At 39.3% G+C, this 27,040-nt stretch overlaps 1 protein-coding gene across 2 annotated transcripts in view; it reads left to right on the plus strand.

Annotated features, from left to right (window-relative positions):
• The window catches only part of pdgfc (platelet derived growth factor c), a 50,309-nt gene that overhangs the window by 21,727 nt on the left and 1,542 nt on the right, over positions 1-27,040 (plus strand). For both annotated transcript variants that reach the window (XR_006925954.1, XM_046850500.1), the window contains exons 2-5: positions 5,050-5,245; positions 11,104-11,284; positions 25,566-25,764; positions 26,303-26,523. Coding sequence is in view for 1 of the 2 variants with exons in the window: in XM_046850500.1 (XP_046706456.1) it covers positions 5,050-5,245; positions 11,104-11,284; positions 25,566-25,764; positions 26,303-26,523 (797 nt within the window). In the remaining variant the exon portion in view is untranslated. The remainder of the gene's footprint in view (positions 1-5,049; positions 5,246-11,103; positions 11,285-25,565; positions 25,765-26,302; positions 26,524-27,040) is intronic.

Genomic DNA, 27,040 nt, shown 5'->3' on the forward strand with positions numbered 1-27,040 from the left:
TTAAAATAAATGTAAATTTCAATAAAAAAGTCATTCATCACTATCATCAGCTCATATACAGTATATATATATATATATATATATATATATATATATATATATATATATATATATATATATATATATGCTTCAATTGTTTAAATCTATTTTTTTCCCTTAATTATCTACTTTTTGTAACCAATTATGATAAAGTGGCGACAGAACTCTATAAAAATCTATAAATTATTAAAAATCTAATAAAATAAAAACATAAGTATTCAGACGCTACGCTTTACTCAGTACTTAGTTGAAGCTCCTTTAGCAGCAATTAGACCCTCGAGTCTTTGCGGGTTTGAAAAGCTTTGCACACCCGGATTGTGGATTGTTTTTGACATTCTTCATGGCAAATATGGGAATTGGATGCTCAGTGGTCAGAACGTTGAAAGAATGTCTTGAGTTCAAATCCCAGCACCACCAAGTTGACAGTGTTGCTCTGAATTAGGGTGTCTGCCAAATGCCATAAATGTAAATGCAAATCCTCTGAAGCTGGGGCAGATTGGATGGAGAATGTCGATAAACAGCCAGTTTCAGGTTTCTCCAGAAATGTTCAATAGGGTTTGGGTCAGGGCTCTGGCTGGGCCACTCTAGGACATTCACAGAGTCGCCCCCAGTCCACCCCTGTGTTGTCTTGGCTGTGTGCTTTGGGTAGTTATCATGTAGGAAGGTGAACCTTTGGCCCAGTCTGGAACAGGATTTTATTGAGGAGATCTCTGCACTTCAATCAGTTCCCTGAGGGAACTCAAGCTGCTTCAACAACACTTTGGGAACGCTTCCACCTTGTACAAGCTCTGAATCACTGGGGTCACCGGCAGGGTGACATCACGTCCAGGAAGCTATAATCAACATACTGTAGTGGGATTACAGGTCAATGCCCCAGGTTGTAGAGACGTTGGTTAGCTATCTCTACCCAGGTGTCGCATTGTCCCTTAAGACCCCGACACTGCCCACCAAGCTCCTTTGTAACAGCGCTGGTGGGTAGGGCTTATGTTTCAGCAGGTCAAACCATGGCAGTTTTACAGGCATATCAGGCTGCGAGAGCTAGATGTGGGTGGATTTGGCTCTTAGGGCCACAAAGAGACCACTGTGATGGTCTATGATCGCACTAGTCTCCTCCGAGAGGCACCTATGGCTCACCCTATCGGATACTACTGACAGGGCAGAGCTGTGCTCCTCGACACAGTCGGCAGCATTTCAGTGATTCCTTACACGTCACTTTCATGGGGCTGCTCGGCGGGCTTAGCCCCAAACACAACCCAGAACCTCCTCTCATCGGGAAGTACAGAAACAGTGCGCCGCTACTCACACTCCCCCTGTGAGGGATCTTGTGTGGCACCGGCCAATGCTTTGGCCAAAAAGTCCTGACATAGGCTGTTCTGGGGAATTGGTTGGAGGGCGTGTTGCACCGCATTATACGGTGACCTCCCAGCCCTGGTACATTAACCCTGCCACGAAATATGTTTCAGGGGACAGCCAGCTCCAGCGGGCTTCCTCCTCAGTTTTTGCCCGGCATCGTAGCGGACAAGGAGAACTTGCCGCCTTCCTTAAAGCCACTAGAGCTGCACTAGGGCGTTGCCCAGGTGTATCAAGGTCAGTCTCGAGAGACTGATACCCCTAAGACTACCTGGCAGCGTGGGAAGGTCTGTCAGACGTGTCTTGCGAACTGTAGATCAAGGCTATATGATTCAGTCAGAGTCTCGTCCACCCCGTTTCGACGGGGTGTGTCCCACCCTGGTGGGAATGAGCAGGATCGAGGTGGTCCCTCCATCAGACAGAGGGTGTGAAGGTGAAGTTTGTGATTTATTTGATTCGATTTTTGAGCATCTTTACAACAAAATAGAGATGAAATTTAATTTTTGTCCAGAGACGATAAATATCCAAATAAAAATGGGAGGGCGGAGTTTATTACTTATTGACTTTATAAACATTGTGAGAGAAACATGAACGTTCTTAGCTGGATATAAGAAATCAGCCGGGTCATACGTTACCTTTCATATGAACCGCAAACATTCAAATGTATGCAGAAATAAATACTTCTCCAGTAGATGGTGTCTCACACAGGGTCTGATGGATAGATGAATGAGGTGGAGGAACTTTGTCCAGAACTAATCTTTCTCCAATTTAACTTGAAGCTGAAAATTTCCACTGTTTCATTTTTCTGTTGCAGCAAATGAAGAGCACTCGTTGTTCTTGTTCTGACATTTTTCCACCTAATTGTGTGGGGTCAGGGAGCTGGAGAAGCACCGTCTTCCCTTTAAGGGTAAATATTATTGAAAAGATCAAGTCTGCAGGTCTGAATCGGTGAAATCTTGCAGGAAACGTGAAACCTCTTTGAGAGCAAGCTGTCAATCAACATCCCCTGCGTCCTGCTGGAACACGCTGAAAAGAGATGAAACAAAGCGTCGTGTCATTTCCAGCTTCTCCTGTGACAGGACATGAAAAGCCGAGCTGGCAGCGACAGCCAGCCCCCTGATCTGTTTATATAACTGGATACATAAAGTGTTTTGTCTCGTGGAACAGGCAGGTTTTCGGCGCAACCTTACACCGCTCGCCCGCGGCCCCGCGTGTTTGGATAAGTTTCGCGCTGAATGTCTCGGGGGAGCTGCAGAGATCTCGCTTCACCTCAGAAAGCCTGATGATTGTCTGCTCTCCGGGGCACAACAATGTGTGTGTGTATGTGTGTGTGAGGAATCTGCAATTCTGTTTTAAACACGACACATTTTTCACCTCTGGTCCATCTAATCATGACACGACACGAGATAAACGTGGATGGTCAAGCCCCCGATGATGTTCCTCTTTACGTTTGAGGTTCAGGATGGTCAAATTTCTTTCTCCGTTCTTCACGTTTGTCTCACAGCTGTCTGTAACTATCGAGGCAGACGGTAAATCATTACGTTATTGCTCTTGGCATGTTACAGACTCCTGGAACTGAAGCGTGCATGAATCATTCTCTCGCACACTCGACTTGCTGTCCACTCGCAACAACACACACACACACACACACACACACACACACACACACACACACTGCCGGCTCCGTCAGCATAACGAGACAAATGAGTCACTGCTGCCTATATAAATTTCAGTCTTTCTGCATTTGGGACAGAAATGTGCCAATAATCTGACATACAATTTACTAAAAAATATATAATAACATTTACGAAGCTTCATTTCCGAATATAGATCTTCAAAGAGACTAAATGTCCAGATTTTCAAGGTCTGGGTTTTGATTAGAACTCATAACTCATACGAGGCTTTATTCAAACATCTGTTGCTATGGTTACATATTTTAATCATTTAAAATTTTTATCTCAATTTGCCTTCTATAGAGCTCCAACCATACTGAACACCTTTACAATGAATGCTGACTGCACTCCAGACTTTACTAACATCATGGAAGCTCAATGGTTCTTCACAAAATCTAGTGGAACATCTTCACAAAAGAGTGGAGAGCATTATAAGAGCAAATGGAGATTAAATGTGATGTTCATAACGAAGCACATACCAATCATATGGTCAGGTGTCCACCAACATTTGGCCAAAGATGCCCACATTAGTGGCAGGCAGTGTAATTATTGTTCACACTTGTTGCCATGGTTACATAGCGAAATAGAGTCAGTGCGGTCAAAAGTGTAAGCAGAGTGTTTGGGATGTGTGCGCTTTGTACAGCAGGAAGTAAAGCAATAATCCTGATTATTTTTTTCAATGGAATTATCTATCTATCTATCTATCTATCTATCTATCTATCTATCTATCTATCTATCTATCTATCTGTCTGTCTGTCTGTCTGTCTGTCTGTCTGTCTGTCTGTCTGTCTGTCTGTTGTTATCAATTGAACCTATTGGTGTGTGTGTGTGTGTGTGTGTGTGTGTGTGTGTGTGTGTGTGTGTGTGTGTTAAGACAGTGTGAAAGGTGAAGTGAAATGTATCCCCTGGTTGGGCTCCGACTGCGTGTGAAAATCCTTTCAGCTCTGTCACATTCCAGCAGCTGTCTATTCCCATCACACGCTTCCCTCTGCCACGTCACGTTCCACACCGCCGCCTAGCGCTCTTGAACTCATTAAAAAACACTTTCTACATTGACGGTTTGATCAGTGAATTCACTTATCTGCAGTAAATGTTTATGCTCCTTCAGTGGTCTTCAGTAGTTTTCTTATTGTAATTACACACTGTATATAAAGGCAATAACATTAGATTTGGATTTTATGTTTACATTTTATTTTTTGATATAGAAAAGTGTTGTGAAAGTTAGCTAAGTAGCTAGCATCATGTGACTCGTTTGTATCATTACCAAAGTTTAGCTTTCACTTGCTAAGTTTGCTTAGATATGTTTAGTATTGGGATAGTATTTCATTTACTCAATAACCTAGTGTGTAAAAGTTAACCTAGCATTCAGCAATAGATAAGCTTTTACTCACTAGTTTACTCAATAGCTTGCTTTAGTTAGCTTAGTTTTACTTATGTTTTTACTAGTGTTATAATACCTAGCATAAACTAGTATAATAATATAATATAATATAATTTTTCTTTTTTTTGCTAAAATACAATTTTGCTAAAGACACCTCTCAAGCTTAAAGCATGTGGCGTATTGTGACACAAATATAATTTCTGTTGTACAAATTCATGTCTGGCTGATTCAGCTGGGAGAGTTTCTACAGATCGACCCCATGCTAGCGTATAGGACAGCTATACTGCTTAATAGCTTTACTGAAAGTCCGTCTTACACAACGTTCTTGACCTTCACTGAGATTTCTGCAGTCGCTTCGAAAGTGACGCTTTTATAGTTAATTGGATAATCATTGTTAATTAAAAGGTCATTAAGATAAGCGCAAGGTCACATGACCCAACACGGATTATTGCTAAGAAAGAACTTGCTACGCTAGCGTGATGTTCTCGGATCGTTTCAAGCAAATCGATTACAAGATAAATCTTTATAACGATTCTATAACTCGTGCTTTATAACCCTGACATTGTGTGTGTGTGTGTGTGTGTGTGTGTGTGTGTGTGTGTACAGGAGTTCAGGAGTCTCAGCATGAGAAGGTAGTGATGGTGAGCGGGGACGGGGTCGTCCACAGTCCCGGGTTTCCACACACTTACCCACGCAGCACTGTGATCGCGTGGAGGCTCGTGGCAGCCAATGAGAATGCCAGGATTCAGCTGATCTTTGACCCCCGCTTCGGCTTAGAGGATCCGGAGGACGGCGTGTGCAAGTAAGTGAATACAACTGCAATGTTTAGCTTTTTTAATGGGATCACCATGTCCACATCACATAATAAATATTTATTTACTGATTTAACAAAAAATGTATTTTCTTATAATATATGTAAATACTTTAATCTCCAACTTTTTTTCACAGTATAAAATTGTGCCTATTTTGGAAATTACAATATTAAATCCAAAAGTAATAATACATAAAATAATGTAATATATATTTATTATTATTATTTTTTTAATAATAAACTAGATAACATCAAAATATTTAAATGCCACATTTTTTTAATTGAATGATTGAATAATTTATTTACTTACTTATTGAAACTATATAATTTTTTTTATTAATTAATTAATAATTATTTTATTTTATAATGTATTTAGTGATCTCCCGTATCTCGTAGCCGAAGCGGTATTTTGGTATTTTTGGTATTTTGGTATTTTTATATGTAATGTCCATGTTTGTTGCCATGGTGACGTATCCCAGGCACATATCGACCCCCTGAGTCACCCGTGTCACTGCTGGGCATCTATTTATGATTCAGGGGACACACACACTCTCACACACACACACACACACACACACACACACACACACACACACTGGTCAGTCCATCCACATTAAAGAAGCTTTTAATTACAGGGCAGCTCAGCGCTCTGCTCCTCACCACCGGATGGAACAGAGTTTCTCTTTTCGGAGCGATCGATGTGGCTTGTGCATTATCCAGACCAAAAGAAAGGAAAAAAAGAAAGAAAACGTCCGTCTGCTCTCAGTATTTGAATTCATACAAGCTGTTCCTGTCGAGGTCTCACGACTCCGAGCTGCTTATTGATCTGTAATATTAGTCAGAGTCACGTCCAGGAGTCTGAGCATGAGAACAAGAGCAGGTTCTACTCAATACAATCACTACAACCTGAGAGGAAGGAAGCACATGCAGTGTGTTTATTAATATATAATAACTACACTTTATTCCCAAAAGTTTGTGGACCCCTGACCATAAGATTGTTATGTACCTCTTCTTCTTCTTCTTCTTCTTCAACTTCTTCTTAAATAATCCCATTCCACATGTTACTGTTATAGTGAGCTTCACTCTTCTGGGAAGATGTTCCACTAGATTTTGTGGAGATTTATTCGGACACAAGGGTGTAAGTGAAGTCAGGTACTGATGTAGGTGAAGTGAGGACTGGGGTGCAGTCACATGTTCCCAAAGCTGTTCAGTAGCAGGAGATCATCCACTTCAACCACATATGGCGGGAAAAGTCGGGTGTCCAAATATTTTTGACCACAAAGTGGACATTACATTTGTGTAGTGAAATAATTCAGTGTTAAATAAAAAAATATATATAAATAATTTCATGGGGAAAAAATAATTTGGTTTGTAAGTTTAACAACTACACTGTTACTGTGGGTATTGGGTACCGTTTACACTGTTTCTTTATTTATTTGTTTTTTGTTTGTTGCTTTGTTTTACATTTCATCCTCATTTATTTATTTATTTATTTATTTATTTATTTATTTATTTATTTATTCAGTCCCTATTTATTTATTTTATTTATCTCCCATTTATTTGATGTTTGATTGTTTGTTTATTTGTTTCTTGTTTGTTATTTTTTATTCACAAATTAATGGTACAGGCAATTTCTAAATGCTGTGACATGGTTCAGGGTTCAGTCACAGACATCATGTGACAATAAAATAAAATCAGCATCTCTTTTTTTGTCACGCTGATATCACGTGACACGTTCATCAGTATGACAGCTGGAGCAAAGCCAGCTAGATCCACAGCACCTCCATCTGGCTCCACACGAAACATGTGCACACACACACACACACACACACACACACACACACACACACACACACACACACAAAAATAATGACCATAGTCCTCCCTCAGCTGTGTGTATCTGTATCAGAAGCATGGATTTATGATTATTTGTTTATTTGTTTATTTAGTAACAAATTGATTTATGTAGTCCCCGTTTATTTGTTTATTTGTTTGTTTATTTGTTTGTTTGAACAGCATCAAATTAATTCAGTTTTGTATTTTTTTAATTTACAAATGAATGTGATTTGGGTTCAATCTGATCAACAGGAATAGAGATTGTGGTTGTTTTTCAAACGCTGGACGTCAAGCCGACTAGTGATTTTTTTTTTTTATGGCACGTGTTAAAAACAACATCCGCAGATGTTGAAGAACAGCTTAACACATTCTCGACATCCGGACAATTCATTTCTTCAAACAATCAGCTGGAATACTTTGCTGTGTTTCTTGTAAAACACCAGAGATGTTCTTCACTAGATGCAGTTTTTTTCTTCATCTCAGAGCAGTTCAGTAGGATTGAGGTGTGGTGACTGGGCAGGTGGTTCCATGATAGATATCACTTTCTGGAACCTTCTCTGCTCCAAAACAACCCCAAACCATTAAACTTCCACCTCCATGTGTGAGTGTGGGGTTGAGGAAGTCTGATCACATCTTCTCTCATGTTCTCCTTCTTACACAAGTTCTTCTGATAGAGACACAAATCTCCCATTTGGACTCCACAGTAACACACACACACACACACACACACACACACACACACACACACACATACGCTGTGAATCTTTAGTTTTTTTGTGCATATAATTAAAGCAATTAGAATTGTGATAGCTCCGCCCACATGTGTCTTACATTCCTGTTGCTGCTGACGTAGCAGAAACCATCTATTGGAAGTGCAGGTCTTTTTTCTGATGCTTTTGTGGAATTTATCAGAAAAAAACAGTGTCCTCAGTTTTTCTTCCGAGGAAAATGTGTGGCTTGTGGGTCTTGCAATAAATTTAGCTCCTCAAACTGTACAAATGAAAGCAGGTCCAGGTAGGAATTAGCATGTTTTTGCATTATTGATGCACCATCTGTCCAGTGTTCTGTTTATTTTGGAACGTGTCGCTCTTTCGCGAAAAGGCAGAGACGTGAAAAGGCTTCTCCCACACATGAGTGGTTAATCACTCAGCGCTACACATTTACAGACATTTTCTATCAAAACATTACAGCGAGGGCGAGTGCAGGTTCGCCGACATCCTCTTTTCTTCTCGTGCTCTTACTGAGGCTTAAAATATCTACACAAGATTTATGCGTCCTTACGACGGCCAGGACTCGCTTTTACATGTTATTAAGCTGCATTTAGGATGAAATCTGTGTGCAACCATTTCACCCCTTTTTAAAATGAGTTTGTGAACATCCCATTCCACATTTGGCCTGCGTTTGCTGTTATAATAACCTCCAATCTTCTGGGGAGATGTTCAACTAGATATTGTGGAGATTCATCCAGTTATAAGAATTGTGTTAGTAAAGTCAGGTTCTGATGTACATGAGAAGGTAAAGGAGGTTCCTGGGGTCCAAATGAGAGCTCTATAGCAGGAGATCTTCCACTCCAACCCAAGTTAGGGAGATCTTCATGTAGCTGTGTCCTACTAATTTGCAAATACAGAGTTTAAAACCAATTTGTGCAGCTTTAATTGGCCAACAAATTCAGATATTTGTTGCAGCAGTTGTGTGTGTGTGTGTGTGTGTGTGTGTGTGTGTGTGTGTGTGTGTGTGTGTTCAGAACGATCTCTCACGATTCCGAGGTGAATAACAGGACCTTCGCCGCACCTCCGACCTCGCGAAAGAACCTCGTTCTCATCAAATACACGTAGGAGTGAAATTGCAGTTGGGATCTCAGCCGCCGTCTGAGGTTCGAGATCTGCGATGTGTTAGCGGAGTGTAAATCGAGGCTAAGCGCATGAGGAAATTAGCCATCCGGAGTGTGTGTGTTTAACGTCTCAGCAAATGTCTGCTTTCAGCGTGACGCCTGGTGTTTTTACTGAGCGTGGTTTCGAGTGCTAGCGTCAGGCCGAGCTGTGGGTAAACAATCCTTTTAGAAAGCCAGGCATATGTGCTGACACACACACACACACACACACACACACACACACACACAGGAGAGTTAGCATGCCTGTCTCATCCACTCAAATGATTAGTAGCAGGCCTTGGCACTGGCCACTGAAACCAAGCTTTACTGAGAACTGGAGAAGTAGTGCTCACCACATCCATGTGTGTGTGTGTGTGTGTGTGTGTGTGTGTGTGTGTGTGTGTGTGTGTGTGTGTCTATACATCAAAGCTCCACTAACAGGATAACCTGTGTAATTTATATAAAAAAAATACCCAACCGCATCGAGATTTGATCCTGGATTCTGATTGGTCCAAAAGGTTTGCACTGATGATTTTTTTTAGAACAGCGGCTCTGCCTGCGATGCAGCTGCAAATCAAACGTTTTCAGGGACGTCTCAGGTAATTAAGTGAAATTGTTGATGCGGTGACGTTTCCTGTAAAGAGAAATGCCGATCTGGGATCAACTTCAGGGAGGAAACAGAAACTCCGCTTTCATTACGTTACATTTTGTCCCAAATTGGTGATGGATCTAATTAAAAATCTGCTGCTTTTTCAGAAACGTCAATTCCCTTCATTTGAACGACGGTTAATTACTTTTGCAGATCTGTCGGGAAAAAGGTGTGATGTGATTGGCCGTACCTGAGAGTGCTGATATGCAGAAACATACTCCATTAGGTCTGGAGATACAGTAATTCTCTCTCTCTCTCACCGGGGTTTTGAGGACACGCCGAGGCGAGGACAGAGTGTAGGGCGCCTCCTGATGCTGGATATCTAGGTCACGGATATTGAATCTCCTTGATATCTTTTATTAAACCTCCTCCTGTGGCTGTTTATGAACCGAGACGTAATGATCCCGTAACGAGGAGCCGAAACAGCCACGCCGAGAAGACACTCAGCCTCGTTTAATACGTTTACTCTCACAAAAGCCATCAGAGAAATTAGAGCTAACTAAAATATACGGGGTGTAATTTCAACAGCTAATCTCTTGTTCGGGTTTCAGCCAAAAATAAAATGATGCTCATGAAATGCTCAACTTATTCCAAACGATGATTATTATTATTTTTTAGATGTTAGTTATGAAAGTTAATTTCCAACAATTGATCAACTGATCTTGTAACTATGGTTAGCATAACTTCATGTAAAATATACGCCTATATAAAACGCAGATGTTCGCTACCGGCTAACACGGCTAATAATAATAACAAACGAATTGGTTATAGTTTAATTTCATAATTAATAATAATAATAATTCGTTTTTATAGGTGAATTGTTTATTTTAAGATTTTGGATTACAGAGAGTCACTAAAATCTAGTTTTTTATTAACGTACGGGTGGAAAAAAGGCGATGTCTGAAAAAGGGCATCATAAAAACCATAAGTATTTCCTATACTTACACTATATGCACAAAAGTATTGGGTCACCTGACCTTTCCTGCCATATGTGGTTCTTCTCCAAACTGTTAGCAGAAATCTGAAGGTACACAATTGTACAGGACGTCTTTATGTGGTGTAATAAAATTTTGCCTTCACTTAAACTTGGAAACCCAAACCTGTTCCAGCATGGTGATGCCCCTGTGCACAAAGTGAGCTCCATGAAGATCTGCTTTACATGGTTTGTAGAGGAAGATCTTGAGTGGCCTGCTCTAGAGCTCTGATCTCATCCCTACTGAACACCTTTGGTATGAATGTGAAGACTGACTGCACCCCAGGTCTCCTCACCTTCTCACCTACATCACTACCTGACTTTACTAACACTCTTGTGGCTGATGAACACAAATGTCCACAAGCAAACGCTAAAATCTAGTGGAACGTCTTCCCAGAAGAGTGGAAAAAATATTATGGCAATGTAGTGTATCTTTAATAGTCTCATTTTATTCACTAAAGCTTGAGAAAGTTATATGTTTTGCTGAGTATTAAAACAGTGTTTATGGTGTGTTTGTTCAGGTACGATTATGTGGAAGTGGAGGAACCCGATGGTGGTATGATCCTGGGTCGTTGGTGTGGCTCTCACTCTGCTCCTGGTCCTCAGACGTCCAAAGGGAACCAGATTCGCATTCGCTTCCTTTCAGACGAATACTTTCCCTCTGAGCCAGGTTTCAGCATCCACTACTCCGTGTTGCAGCAGGTAAGCAGTTTACATCTCCTTCTCCCTCTGTACTTCACTGAAAAATGTGCAATTATCACGTAAATAACAGGAGCTATTTGGAGGTCGTGAGTAGTATGAGGTCGTGACTGAGAGTTGGTCTCTAGAACATAGCTCTTTGTATTTCTGTTCTTCTCTTTCTCAGAGTAAATTGGATGATTCAGGACAGGACTGAGAAATACTGCTATTTATGTGTATAATTGAAGGCTGAGGAATTCTTTTTGCCAGCACAGCTCAGGAAAATGTCCTCCTTTTACTTCAGTCGATTATGGTTTCTTGCCATTCAGGTTGTTAAATTGGGAGTTGGAATAAACTGATTGACTCAAAGAAATGGTTTGATGATTGAATAATCAAAAATAAAAAAAACAACAACATTGTTCCTAAAGAGAATAGCGGTGACCGTCTCAGCCAGCATCGCCTTGAAATGTAAACCTAATGAGTAAAATGGACCTGATTAAAGTACAGAGATTTTGCTAAAAAAAAAAACCTGATATTTACATTTGAAACTACAGTAAAGTGGAACAGTGAAGTTGGTATTTTTAACAGATATTCACTAGTTAATTTTCCAGCTTCCTGTTTGGGTTCTATTAGGGTTTTACTTTAAGGCTCATTTGGACATTATAACATTATGAGTGGTGAACTGAATAACACATTATCTTGAACATTTTGTTCTCAAAGTTGATGTTAGAAGCAGAAAAAATAGACAAGCGTGAGGATTTGGGTGAGTTTGACAAATTGTGACGTCTAGATGACTGGATCAGAGCATCTCCAAAACTGCAGCTCTTGTGAGATGTTCCTGGTCTGCAGTGTTCAGAATCAAAAGTGCTCCAAGGAAGGAACAGTGGTGAACCAGCGATAGGGTCATGGGGGGACGAGAATCATTGATGCACTTGAGAAGCGAAGGCTGGTCCGTGTGGTCTGAAAATGGACAAAATTGAAGTACCAAATAGCAATCAATCAATAGCAAAAAGTAACTAAATAACTCACCAAAAAAAAGTTAAATTGACAAATATTTGTGGTACTGAATGAAGAATGTTCTCATTAAATATTAGCAAAACATTTTTTACATTTCTAAAAAAACTGATATACAGTGAAGCTGGTATTTCTAACAAATAGTCAGTAGTAGATTTTCTTCCTGTGCAGGATGCAACGAGTTCACCATAAACCAATAAATGCATTTCATTATAATATTTGATGATATTTTTCATACCTGATTGATTCTTTACAGACATTATTATGGTCAAAAGGAGTTCATTAAGTTCATGCAGATGGGTCCAGTTAAGGGTCCAGGACCGTTTTCTTTATCCTGGCATGTTTATGTTCATTATGACACTTAAACGTTTGTAACCTTTGGGGGAAACAATGTAGTAAATTCAAAGCCATCACAAAAGAATAGCAGCTTAGGACCACCCAGATGAGTATCTCAACAGGGTCCAACATGAAGACCACACCACATACCAGAGAGAAAAAAATGAGGGCAAATGAAACATGGGTGTCCTTTATATGGGGCTGGAGCGTCTGGAAATCTTCAAAAATCCCATTGTGGTGTAATTCATGCCCAGCAGAACGCTCTGACAGAAATCAGCGAGATGAAACGACCACTTTGTGAATACGTGTTCCAACACAGGAGGGCAAATTCCTCAAGTCAAGACTTCTAGCAGTTTATCTCCATCTAAAGGACACACTCCTTCAGGGACAATAAACACTACATACACAGAAGGTACTCAGTTCCAAAGAGGAGTATAAGAGGTCATCTGTGTAAAAACTGGAACACATCGTGCTCGAACAAAAGGCTGAGGAACCGATACACCACTTATTATCTGCCTACAATGGCCTCGTTCAGCTTTCTCCACCAATTTACACCTCCAGGCCCTGAACATCATGTGGTCTTACTGAGTGTCATGACATCAGTGGTGTGAATGACACTTGGTGGAATTTCCCAGCGTTCAGTATGACTGATGAAGCTCGAATGAGTGCAGAAAGGGCTTTGAGATTATACAGTGTGCATCCAGACAGCCAGAATTATTACTCTCATTGTTTTTCTAGCCTTAGAGCACAGGAAAGATGAGCCAGAGGAGAAAAAAATCCTACTTTCTGTCACTCTACACTCTGTATTTAACTTAGTCTGTCTCTCTCTTTGTCTGTCTGTGTATACCCTCCTCTTCATCCTTGACTCTAATGTCTCTTTGTCCTGTGTTCCCTCCGATCTCATCCTTCCTTTTTCCTTCTCCATGCAGACCACACACATCCTGAATCTCCACACTCCATTACTTTCCCTAACAAAAGCTGTCAGCTCGGAGAGTGCCGTATATTCCATCCTGTCACTCGGCTGTTTCTCTTGCTATTCGTCTGAGTAAACACGTCTAATCACCCGCAGCGAAAACCAGCTCATCTACGCTGCTAATAAGGTTAAAAGAAAACACTACAGTCTGTCAGGTTGCAGGAGAGGTAAAGTAAGAGTCATCACACTCATACAGGGACATTTCAGAGATCTTTACTTTCATACTTTTTTAAATCTTTTAATTTGTAATGCCAAACTGAAATGGCTGGATGAAGGGGCTGTGGATTTAAGTGCACCATGGAACTGCTACTATGTGATAGTGGCATTTTTACTGATATCATTTAAAGCAAAAGATCAGACAAAGAAAAAACTTGAAAAAGGTCCCCCAAGAAATGTAGGCCCTTATTTTTTCATTTCTCATGATCACTGTGTACAGTCTATAAGAACAACATGATAAGATGTGGACTGGTGGCCACTGGGCCTCTTCTGCTTCTGTGAATTAAGAGAAGCCATTTGAGATGCTTATAAAGATGTCTGACTGCTAGAACTGTATCTTTATCAGTCACCTCCAACAGTTTGAGATCCACAGGAAGACTCAGGACCTGCTCAAGAAATTATTGCTATGAAGCACTGTAGATCTTCTATGGCTCAGCCTGAAGTCCTGAAGTCCTGAGTCCATGATGACTAAAACCTATTGGCCCACATGCATGCCACCAGACACTGTCCTTAAAACAAGGTCAGGAACATCTCACACACGTGTCTTCCATCTGATTTAAAGTCGATGAAGCGGCAGGATGGAATGGGATCGGATCTCGTGAATAGTTAATGGCCGTAGTTTTAGATAATGCTAAATAAGGAGGTGCAAGGAGAAGTTCTGCATCTGCAGGTTTCCACCAGTGAACTGTAAATGATCTGGCCTTTTAAAAGTCTAGCTTTTAGTTAAACATTTACATGAGAGAATGGACCTACCAGAAAAAGGCTGATATACAATTTGCCCACGGGCAAATATTTTTGAGAAGCTCTGAAAGCTTTCGACTTCCCAACGTGCGTGTTTGTTTAAACATCAACAACGGGAACAGATGAAGAATTCGAGAGAAAAATAACAGCGTGAACTGATCAGTATTGTTATCTCTGGTGTGGCAGAACTGCCTGAGAAAACTTGAAGGATCACACACCAGATACAAGCCTTCAGAAAGATTTTTTGTTGCGAAGAAAAACCAAAGTTTGCAGACCACAGTTATGACATTTACAACAGTTACATAACTATAGAACTCTATTCCTCAGCCATCATGATCCATATAAAACATCAACTGACCACAATTACTGTCATGTACCATAAGTAAAGACTCTCACAGTCTGGTGCTCTTACAACAACAAAGTCAAACAGTTAAACATCTCCTTACAGAAAGCCTCACCCTATCTATTATTAATTATTAATGATTTATTAATGAACTCTTTGTGAAGGAGCATTTTTTTTAAAAATCAACAGATTATATCAGTGTTGAACAGTAATGAAGTAAATGTATTTCATTATTGTAATTAAGTTGCTTTTTCATGTTTCTGTATTTTATTGAAGTGTTTCCATCTGAAGAGATTTTTACTGTAACTTCACATTTTACATTCAAATATATTTTACATTTAGTGAAATCAGTTGTTCCTTTTATTATTGAGGATAAAATCGTAACTGGTGAAACACGCAGGAGTCACCAATCAGGATCGAGCGCACGCTCTGTTTTACACGTGTTCTGATCGGCGCTTGGTGAATCTACTGATCACCAACATACAGTTCAGCATCAGTTCAACATCAAGCAGAACATTTAGAGAGGAATAAATGATGAAGAAACTCCAGACTCGAACTCACCACCACACACGTGACCTCGTTTATTAGACATCAATCAGTGTTTAAGTCATTAATATCATTCTATTAATAGATCAGTGTGCTGAGAGTCACATTCGAGTCTTTACACAGAAACTGAGGTGATTAAGTGAAGAGTCTTGTAATAAAAATTATCACAGGAACATTAGAGTTATAATAAATCACTACTTTGGATACTTGAGTACATTTGAAGGTAAAAACTTTTGTACTTTTACTAGAGTCATATTTTACAGAGTGGATCTCTACCTTACTCGGTTTGTGTACTTCGACCACCACAAACACAATTGAACTGAAAAAGTTTTTTTCTCATATTAACAAGAAAAACTCAAAGAATTTAGTGTATCATGTTTAACTCGAGAGGGAGTTTCTGATACACCACTTATGATTAACCTGCACAGTATTCTTGCTGCATTAGTCTGCTCTTTCCATTTAAGTGGAGCGGAGAGAAGAGCTCATCCACCAAGAATGTGTCGCTCTCGCTAGCTAATTGTGGCGCGGTGAGGTGTATAATCCCAGCCACAGTGACCTTCTGACCTCCCCAGCAATAATAGGAGGGGCAATTTTCCAGGCTGCGCTCGTAACTCCTGCTTGTGAAAGCGTCGCTTCACATTTCCGACTCGGCTGAGCTTCAATTTCCTCACTGCTTTCGCATGGCACATTTTGGGGCGGATTATTTCCCTGAAATGATTTAATAGACACACTTGCCTTTGATGTCTGATGCCTGTCAGAGCTTTACGAGTCCTCGCTTTTTCTCTGTCTCGCTTGTTTACAGATGTGTTCGAGCGTGTCTTGACACTTTTATGCATTAACAAGAGTTACTCTCAAGTCACACTGAAGAAAGTCATCCTTTATCTTCCATTCAGAGATTTAGCAGTGATTTAGGTGGTAGAACACGGGATAAAACACACAGGATTTAAGTCTAAAGCCTTAAACAGATGGGTGTAGTTTTACACAAGGAGGTGTGGTCATGTCATTATTAGTGGCCTACCTCAAGTATTTAAGTCTTGTCAGAATCTGTCCTATTTAAGGACCAGGGTTACATTTACAGTAAGTTGCTGAGCTCAGTGCGAATATACGAGCTGGTGTCAAAAGTTTGGAGGCTGATGGTGTAACTGGTGCTATTCTGACCACATGCATTCCCACGTCTGCGATTTTATCATGAGCAGCAGGTTAGAACAAAAAGCAGCAAACCTGCATGAAACTGGGCAAATCTGCCACAGAGACTTTTGAAATAACATACGTTTGACATACAGTGATGCTGCAACTTGTCACCTGAAGTGTTTCGAGCTGCACGCACTCTTCAAAAGCCGAAGAACATCGCCGGAAGACGAAGAGAGATCAGGAAGACCTTTCGACGAGCTCAAACCACGAAAATCAACTTATGCATGATGATTATCATAGAACAATCCACATGATCTCACTGCCACACATACCATATTCACCAGATTTGGCTCCTGTGGAATTTGCCCCTCTTCCCGAAGATGACAATGAAACCCAAAGATCTGATTTTTTACACTGTTGCGGAGATCAGGTGCAAATCGAAGAAGCTGCTCGACATGCTTTGAAAAGAAGACTTCTAGGCCATGTTCCAGAACACTGGGAGCACTGTATTACTGTACAAGGGGAATATTTTGAAGGTGATTGTGTGGAAATGCAGATCAATATAGTACTTTCTTGTACACAGAGTGAATCTCCAAACCTTTTCATACAACCTAATCTTTGCATCCTGTGCAGATGCGCCTCTTAAACAAAGAACGAAAGGTGGTTTATACTTGTCACATGTAGATTATAGCACAGCAAGATTCTTTCTTTACATATTTCAATGACGTTAGGAAGCCGGGGTCAGAGCACAGGGTCCACCATGATGCAGCAACCTTGGAGAACTCAGGGTTAAGGGCCTTGCTCAGGGGCCCCAAGAATGGCAGCTTGGCAACAAGTTCAATTTATTTCTATAGCGCTTTTTACAATGGACATTGTCTCAAAGCCACTTTACCAAACTTAGGAATTAAAGTGAATTATGTGTATTTATCTCAATACCGGGGATTTTCTATCCAGATTGATGAAGGTAAAAATAATATTTGAACAGCTTCCCCATGAAGAACAGTTATGCAACCTCCATAGATGCGGTTTTATGCAACCAGTGCTCTCAGGTCTAAAAGTGTTGTTTTCTTTCTTCAAACTTTCTTGTGCTTTGCAAGAGGAATAGGAGGTGTGTTTTGGCCCACAGTTTTCCCATCGCGGAAGGTGTGGCTGACTGATGGATCTCTATTTATAGAGCGTGGAGGAGGACGGAGAGCGGGAACCTACAATTCTGCTGCCCCTCCAGAACTGACTCACAGTTCTTCTGCATTTCCTTTGGCGCCTCTTCTCAAAGTCATTGTAGCTTCCAGCTGGATTGTGGTCAGAATTCCATCCATCTGTGTGCATAGTGTTAGAAAGGTTTCGTGTCAGGATGAGCATGTGGTGCATGATACCAAGTCGATCCGCTTCCTGGCACTCGCCTTGCTACTGTGTCCTGCTATTGTATGTTCCCAGAAGTATGTACACATTCAACCCAGGCTATTAGCATGTGTCATCACTTTGGGAAAGTTATTGGAACAGATATTTTTTTTGCTGTTAGTGTTGTCATGCTTAAGACAGATTGTAATGAGGGAGCTGTAACTGTTTTCCTTTCAGGGAAGCATTTAGCTATCTTAACAAAATGAATACATCTCTTCACGTCCTTATAAATGACCTCGCTCACAGTAAAGCCAAGAGATTAGTCAGTGCAATGGTTTTCTATTAATCTTAACTAGGCTTTATTGCAATTTTTGCATTATGGATATATTTTATGGCGCCTCATGTAAATAAATTCATAAGGACAGTCTTCCAGTCAAGTGCATTTCAACAATATCAACTAACGGTGAGGTGAAAATCTGTAGACAATCCAGAGGCTCAAAACTCTGGTATGCAGTATGCAGTGCAGCACATGGAGGGGGCACCGTTACAGTTAATGTATTTATTCTTGTATTTGCCTCTCTTTTTTGGGAAGGCGAAGCTGGTTGCCAACCCTGATCCTGCATAACAGTCAAGTTGCTTGACCAGACCTTGACCAGACTTCCAGAACTATTTCATGACTCCCATATGGTCATCCGGCCCAGACACACTTCCTGTCAGCGTAACCCCTGACAAAGTATGAGATGGCAACTTTTATTCAATCTGACTTCCTTTCTGAGCAGTGTTTGGCATTAAAAACCTTAACGTGTTTGTTAGAGGTGTGTTGCAGGGTGTGTGTTTACTTTATTAAACTCATTTTACTGGAACTGTTCCTACAGGATTGCCAGTGCAAATTGTAATTAATGTTAGTTGGTAAAGTCGAATTGTCTACGCTGACTGACCTCAAGTCTCAAAGTATTTGTGAATGCAGATGGAAACCTAGTGTAATTATAGGTCTTGTCCTGTAGTTGTCAGACTTATGACAAAGTGTGATGATGCAGCTTGATGTCTGGATGGTTTCCTATCTGAGAAGTGTTTGGCTGCAAAAGTGCAGTGTGTTTTCTGGTTTCTTTCCATCCACTGAGTAACTTTGTAAAAGATCATTTAGTTCACAGTAACACCAAAGTGGATTTCTGATTGTGAAAACTCGCTGTCTTAGAATAGCCATAAGAACTACTGATTTTAAGCACTAAAACGTTTTACCAATACTGTTGCATAATTGGGGTAATTACAGGTCTTGTAATAGTACTTTCGAGAAGGTATGATTATTGTTGAAGTAAAAAAACCAAGCAGCTCATTGGTCAGAGTTTGTCAGAGAATGATGTACATATTTATATATACTGTTTGTTATTACTTTGTTAAAAGGATCTCCATTCACCTTTGTGGTTCTAGATGGAAACTCATGAGACATTAAAAGTTAAGCAAAACAAACTTTAGGGTTCTAGATTGAAGTCCAGGGTTCAACAAGGAAATGAAATACTGAAATACTACATTCAAATGCACATAGATAAAGAAGACAAACAGACTTGTATCTGTTGGCATTCATTGAAGAAGTTTAAAGTGTGTCTAGTTCAGGCCATACACTTCAGAACATTGTGAAAAATCATGACTAATCATTCGTAAGTGGTAGGAATTCGCTGAAGGCTATCTGTGTGTAAAGGTTAAGGAGAGAGAAAGGGTTAGCATTCACAAAAGGTACGTGCCAAACAAGGGTGCTCCGTCCAGTCAAATTTTTACCTTAATGATGTTTCTCTACAATTATTCTCTTTTAACTGGAAGAACAAAAAAATGACTCCTTAACGCTCGACAAAATGACTCTTGATTGTTGGAGATCATCTCGAATATCCAGTTGGTCTCCACTGAGGCTCAATTTTCTGTTTAAACAGCAGAGCTCTGTTTCTCTGTGGTCAGCCTCATTGGCTAAACACACTCCACCTAAATAAGCAATCACTCACTTTCACCACTTCAACCAGGAGCAGAGGAAAAAACAGCCTCAGCCATAAAAACCCCAGGAAAAGCCTCTGGAAAACATTAAAGGTTTGAGTGAAGAGCCTATTAAAATAGCACCTAACTACTGGAGAACATTCAGATCTGGATGGAGGGGGTCGGGAAAAGCTGGTGTTACCATTGAGAAGGTCGAGCCAAAGAGTTCAAATCTCTCATATAATAAAAAGGTTGAAAAATAGAGACCTGCACAGGTACAGCTAAATATGTGCTTTTTTAGAAGAAAGTACTTTATTTATCTACGTTTCCACACTGTCACCTTCCAAATAGTCCCCTTGTACAGCATTACAGGGCTCCCAGGGTTCTTCTGGAATGTGTCCTGGAAGTCTTCTTTTCAAAGTGTGTCGAGAATCATCTGTGATTCACACCAGATCTCCACAGCGATGTAAAAACTCTGACCTTTGAGCTTCATCTTTAGGAAGAGGGTGAAGTCTGCAGGAGCCAAATCTGGCCAGTAGGGTGTGTCATGATGAGATCATGTGGATTGTTCTCTGATGATTATCATGCACAAGTTGCCAAATGGTGTTGACATTTTCTGGGTTTGAGCTCATTGAAGGTCTTCCTGATCTCTCGTCATCTTCCAGCGATGTTCGTGTGCTGCTCAAAACACCTCAAACACGTCGTCGCAGCATCACTGTATGTCTAAAGTCTCTGTGGCATATTTGCCCAGTTTCCTGAAGAATTTCACATTGGCTCTTTGTTCTAATTCGCTGTCCGAGATGAAATCACAGACGTGGAAACACACGTGGGTCAGAACAGCAACAGCCTCCATTGGTCTCCAAACTTTTTGCAATGCTTGAAAAATTTCACCATTAACAACTTCAACTGATCTTTATAAAGTCTTTTAACAACATTTCTATTTGTCTTTTCTGACATGACCATTGGTCCGTGAGATTGAGCAGACATCTCAGACGTCAATTAAAAGGACTAAACACTGACGGTGAACTTGCCAGACTCACTTGAACCCATGAGTTCTTTATCTGGTGGATTGGTGAAGATAAAGCAGCAGCCTGTTGCTCTTCTGTCAACCAGTGATGCTAGCTATTTATACTTTCAGTAAAAGCAGGATGTTTACTAGCAGATCGGAACTCAGGAGAAAAAATCACTGCATAAACAAAAACTGTCCCTCAGGAGTATCTGTAGGACCTCTGCTTAAAAAGCAACAGCAAAAAAAATGGCAATAGACCTGGAGTTTATTCTTTATCATTCACAAACTTTTTTCTTTGAGTGTAAAACGTTCCTCATTCCTCAGTTGTCATTCCATGAAGAGAATTAGGAGGTTTGTCCATGCCAGGAGGAGAATGTGTGGAACTTCCTTCGAATCAAAACAAAGATACTTGAAAAGATATTTCCTAAGCAGGTCGTTGGGGACACAATACAGATTTTCTTGTTCTTTTGAAGCAAAAAAAACATGTACCACATCATCGGTTCCTGGGGAGGTGGGAGCTCAGGAGGTGCTCAGTGGTAAAGATGTTGGACTTTAGATCCGAAGGTCGTGGGTTAAAATCCCAGCACCATAAAGCTGCCACTGCTGGGCCCTTGAACAAGGCCCTTAACCCTCAACTGCTCAGTTGTATAAATGAGATAATTGGACGTCACTCTGGATAAGAGTTTTTGCCATAAATGTAAATATATTTAATGTTCTTGGTTGCTGAAATACTTCTGTAGGTCTCTTAAAAGAACATTGAAGGACTTTCACTGGGGGACGAACTAAAGTACCTTTAGAGTTCTAGACAATAAAGTCCACTGTATATCATCAAGCCAACATTTACAAACACACATGGACTTTTCCAGGGCAATCCAATGAGCAGAAGAAAGTGCACTTGTTCCTGATGTTTCACCCTCACCCCGTAACCTCCAGATGGTTGGAGATGATCTGCCCATGGTGCATGAACATTTCCAAGAAAATCAACATTATTGACAAATTAAATTAAATTAAATTGTCCAACTCGCATTACGATTAGCATTTACACTCAGCTGCTTTTCTGACCACAATGACGGAGCTGAGCTTCATACTGAAACTCGTCTCGCCCAGACTCCCAGATGTCTGTTTGTTTATTTACATTCAATCACACGTTTCTGGTGGAGTTTCTTTGCTCGGATGCTTGACTCACTCTGAGTAGGTCTGTTTCGCTGACACACACACACACACACACACACACACACACACACACACACACATACAGATGCAACCAATTTGCAACACCTTGTTGTCAGAGCTCCACAACACAGTGGGATCCATTATTTCATCGTAGGGTTTATACCTCACGAGATCAATTCATCAGCTCTGACCTTGCGCATGACGTCAAAGGGATTTTTGTAGAAGACAGAGGAATAAGATCACGTTAACTCCTTTTCGGTGGGGTAAATATTTTTGGGTTGCTATGCATGAGGCTGTCAGAGCATATGGCTTGTAAGAATTAGGGATCTCCTACAGCGAGCCGTATTGAATTACAGAGTGTCTATATGGAAACTTTCAGTTTATCACTTAGTCTAGAATTTACAGCTTAACACACCACATTGTGCCTTTTTGACTTCCTAATTAGCAAAATTACTTTAATAAGCACAAGATCTCTGGAAGGACATCGATCCTCCATGACGTTCATTGTTCAGTGTTACTATTGTCTTAATACAAAGACTTAAACTCACATTTGGAATGACCCTCGAAACAATACCAGAGACATATTTAGAAAATAAAATTGTAAATATGTTTTACTCACATCATATCTGTAATAAAGATTGGCTTTTAAACTAAAATGTCCCTTACATAATAATAGAGGTCAATGGTTGATTGTTGGAACTATCAGCTATTGGCAAAAATCCATACCGATAGTTTTTCCGGCTTCCGGTCCGCTGTCCTTACAAGGGCGCCCTCTAGAGGCGACTCAATAAGGCCATGTGCTGTTTGTTTTTACACGTTAGACTGCATGCTGCACGGAGATCGCAATATTACATTTATTATTTATAATCTTTTTATATATTTATTTTATAAATATTTATCAATTTATTCATATTCATTGTGCACATTTTTATGATTCAGTACTCTTTTTTTTTTTTAAATAAAATTCAGTACTATTTAACATGGAGTGTTTGTTTGTTTCATCCTTTTTTTTAATTAGTGTATTAATCTTTTATCAGTGAGTATGATTTAGCCTAGCTATCAGTATCATTAAAATCCACTATCGGTCGACCTCTAGTTATTTACGTAGCCTATTAGTTAGATTCACCCACTAATCACATGTATTTGCATAAGTAATTAATTGTTATGATTTCAATAGCAATGAATATGAAAAATATTAATGCAGTTTTAATAGGTGATGTATCTGTGGAAAAGTAACACTCATTCATCTGTACAATGCAGAACAAAATAATCAACTAATAATAAATAAATACATTACAAATCACAATAACACTGCTAGTCACTTCAGCCCATGTTATTTTCTGGTGCAGAACAACCAGTCTGTAAAAAGAAAGAAAACATTATTTGTCCCTCACAGTTTGGGGACCCCGGATTTAATCAGGTCTTGGTCACAGAATTGTCCAGACAGAAATTCGGCTTCGATATTAGACTTCATCATAAAAAGTCTAACATGCTTGACGTCTCAGCAGGAAACATCTTGAATGAGACTTGACATGTTGATTATGGGACAGAATGGAAGTGCGTCACGTGCACAAGTCGCTAATGATTTCCATTTCACATCATTCACAACTGCAGAAGAAAAGAAAAGAGAAATAGGAAGAACTGGACATTTAGAATAGAAGGAGTAACTGAGATCTGTTTTCTAATGGAGTAACAAAAAAAAAATGTATATTCATGATTTCACTATTAAGCCTAATAGAATATGCAAATTAAAGTTATTACGATGCACTCACGCTCTGCACTACAGTGTAATGTACAGTGTTTTGTTCGTATTGTAACCGGGAATGACTTTGAAAGTATGATGAAATGATTACGCAATGCGCCGTGATTTTTCTTCGTGAAGAACGATCCATTATCTGCTCGTCTGTTTTCGTTCCGACCTTCAGCCGTCCTTGCTCTGAAAATAAGCCGTAGTGATGGAATAGTCTCGTGTCTTTGGATTCGAAGTGCCCTCATTCAGTCACACTGACCCCATTCACGGCTCTCCTTTATATCACGGGCGTCCTTTATCAGCGGCCAGGACGTCTATTATACGGCTGTAACCATGCCAACAAGCCTAGCATGACTTTACTGTGTTTACAGTGAAGAAATAGCAGAGGATTTATGGATGAGAAGGAATTTATCATCCGTACGCTTGTTTTTTTATATTAAACTTTGTTTGCGATCACTAAAATTGACATTATGGAAAATCCGAATGGAATTTGCTGGGATCCTTTGGTGGATTCTATTGGATATGCACTCGATGTGAGATTTTTATTGGAAATATAAAGTACATGATTGGTTCATTAAACTCATTAAACTCGTCTGATTCTGTTGGGTTTCAGTTGGATTGGAATGGATGTCCATTCTGTATGGTTTCTGTTGAAACTTTGAGTTCTTGTTAGATTTGTATTTTTTTTTATCAAACTATGGTCTAAAGCTTCCTGTTCTTGTTGAAGTTTTATTTCTTATCTAGTTTAATACGGTTCTGCATTTCAAAGAACTGTGTATTTTTTTTAAATATGGTCAAATTCTATTGAAGTTTTAATAGTAAACTTTTATGGCTTATCTAATAAAATGTATTTTGCAGCTTTATATTATTCCTGGTTAATGTTTATGTTATACATTAAAAATCACATAATTCTATTGATGTTCTACTGTATTCAAATAGATAATCTATGAAAATATGGTTCTGCACAGGTTTATAGGGTGCATTTATATATTTTGTTTTGATCAGCCAATGAAAAAGATTTACTTCTATAGAAGTGTAGAAATTGGATTATAATGGGATCATTGATTAAATCTAATCTCTACACTTGTATAGCTAGAATCAGAATCAATCAGAATCAGAATCAATCAGAATCAATCAGAATCAGAATCAATCAGAATCAGAATACTTGATTGATCTTATGGGGAAATTGTTTTGTTTCTCACAGTAAAAAAATATAAATAAAGATCAAAGCAAAATGAATAAATTAAGAAACTTTAAATAAATATACATATTAAGTTTTATATTAAGTGAAATGAAATGTGTAGCAGCAGTGAAAGCAGATGGCAGAAAAGCCGTCTTATTATTAAAGATATTAAAGATAAAGATTAAATTAATTAAAGATATTAACAACATATAAACCTGACATGAAAATCTATAACTATAAATATATCTATGTTATCTATATCGTGGTATAATATGTAATTGTGATGGTCTATTGGTACCCATTCTAGAATCTAGAACTTCTACAGGCTCCTGTTAGATTTTATTCTACGTTTTAATTTTATATAAACTCTGTTTCATGTGAATGCATTATGCAGTAAAATATTATTCTGGACGTTTATGAAGAATCTGTTAAAATCTGAATAAGTTGCCTAAAATGATATTTTATTTCCTGTAGAATTTCACCTCTGATGTATGGTTTAGTTCTTGTTGGTCTTTTAATGCCTGCGGTTTGAAACATTTGTAAATCACCTTCTGAATCTAAAACCTGAAATCTTTTCTCTCTGATTTGTGTAGAAGTCGTCCGTACCTGCCGTCATGCCCTCGGCTCTGCACAACGTGGAGGCTCTGAGTGAAGCCGTGTCTGAATTCGGCACTGTGGAGGAAGTTCTGAAATACCTGGAGCCGGAACGCTGGCAGCTCGACCTGGATGAGCTTTACAAGCCCACATGGCACGGCCTGGGCAAGTCCTTCTTCCACCAGAAAAAGAACAGAGGTACGAATAATTCAGAGAGACGATTGTTTAGACCTGCATTGATGCCTTTTAAATGATTCTTTTTAGTATCATTTCTTCTGAGAAACGAGACGTACTCATGCATTCATCAGAACGAGGAGATTGTTTTTAACTCATTTTTAAAACAAAGATAAAAGGATTTGTAACAGTTTTTTAATGCTAATGAGTTATTTCATAAATTATATTGCTTAAAGACGAGCAACCAAACACATAAACTGGTAATAAAGCAGTAGACGAACGTATCGTGTGCAACAAAAGTAATTAAGCAAATAATAATGATGCATTAAAACGATATTAGGACACGTTTTAATTTCATGAGAGAATCATCGATAAAAAAGCAAAAACAAATTCCTGAGTAATAGGAATCAGCTGAGGAACTGTTTGATTTACAGCTCTTGATTCAAGGCTCAGACTTTTTGGATCTTGTTGTGTCTCAGGCCAATAATAAAAGCTAAATAAACATCTGTCTAAAGTCTGTGTTTGTGTGTGTGTGTGTGTGTGTGTGTGTGTGTGTGTGAAGGCGTGGTGGATCTGAACCTGCTCCGGGAGGAGGTCCGGCTCTACAGCTGCACTCCTCGTAATTATTCAGTGTCTCTGCGTGAGGAGCTGAAGAGGACGGACGTGATCTTCTGGCCCAGCTGCCTGCTGGTGAAGCGATGTGGTGGAAACTGCGCCTGCTGCTCCAACAACTGCTACGAGTGTCAGTGCACTCCCACTAAAGTGACCAAAAAATACCATGAGGTACAGTACAGACTCCACCGAGCTCCCTGTACCAGGGATACCAACATCCTCAATACGAGTACAAGCAAAACAAGGAAAGAATTAATGATTCCTTTAAAAAAGAATTAACAAATTAACAACGACTATATTTTACTGCAAAAACCCATATTTCTATAAAATTGTTTTAATATAATACAATAAAAGTATATTATTAAAATCTTTGAAATATTTTTAAGTATTTTTTTAAGTGAAAAGTATATTTGAAAATGATATCATTTAAAACTAAAACTAATACTTATTACTGATTTGACAATTTGACAATTTTTTGAAAAAAAAATTGCTTTTCATCCTCATTTTTACTGGAAAATCCATATTTCTATAAAAATGTTATATCAAAAATATAACAATAACATCATGTATAATAACAGTAGGCAAAATATATTACATTATTTTATTTTGCACCTATAATTGTTTAGCATTTTTTTTCTCCATTATATTATATATACTATATTATATTCGTTACTATGTGTGTATTTTA

The sequence above is a fragment of the Silurus meridionalis genome, chromosome 5 (assembly GCF_014805685.1).
Source record: "Silurus meridionalis isolate SWU-2019-XX chromosome 5, ASM1480568v1, whole genome shotgun sequence".
Taxonomy (NCBI): domain Eukaryota; kingdom Metazoa; phylum Chordata; class Actinopteri; order Siluriformes; family Siluridae; genus Silurus; species Silurus meridionalis.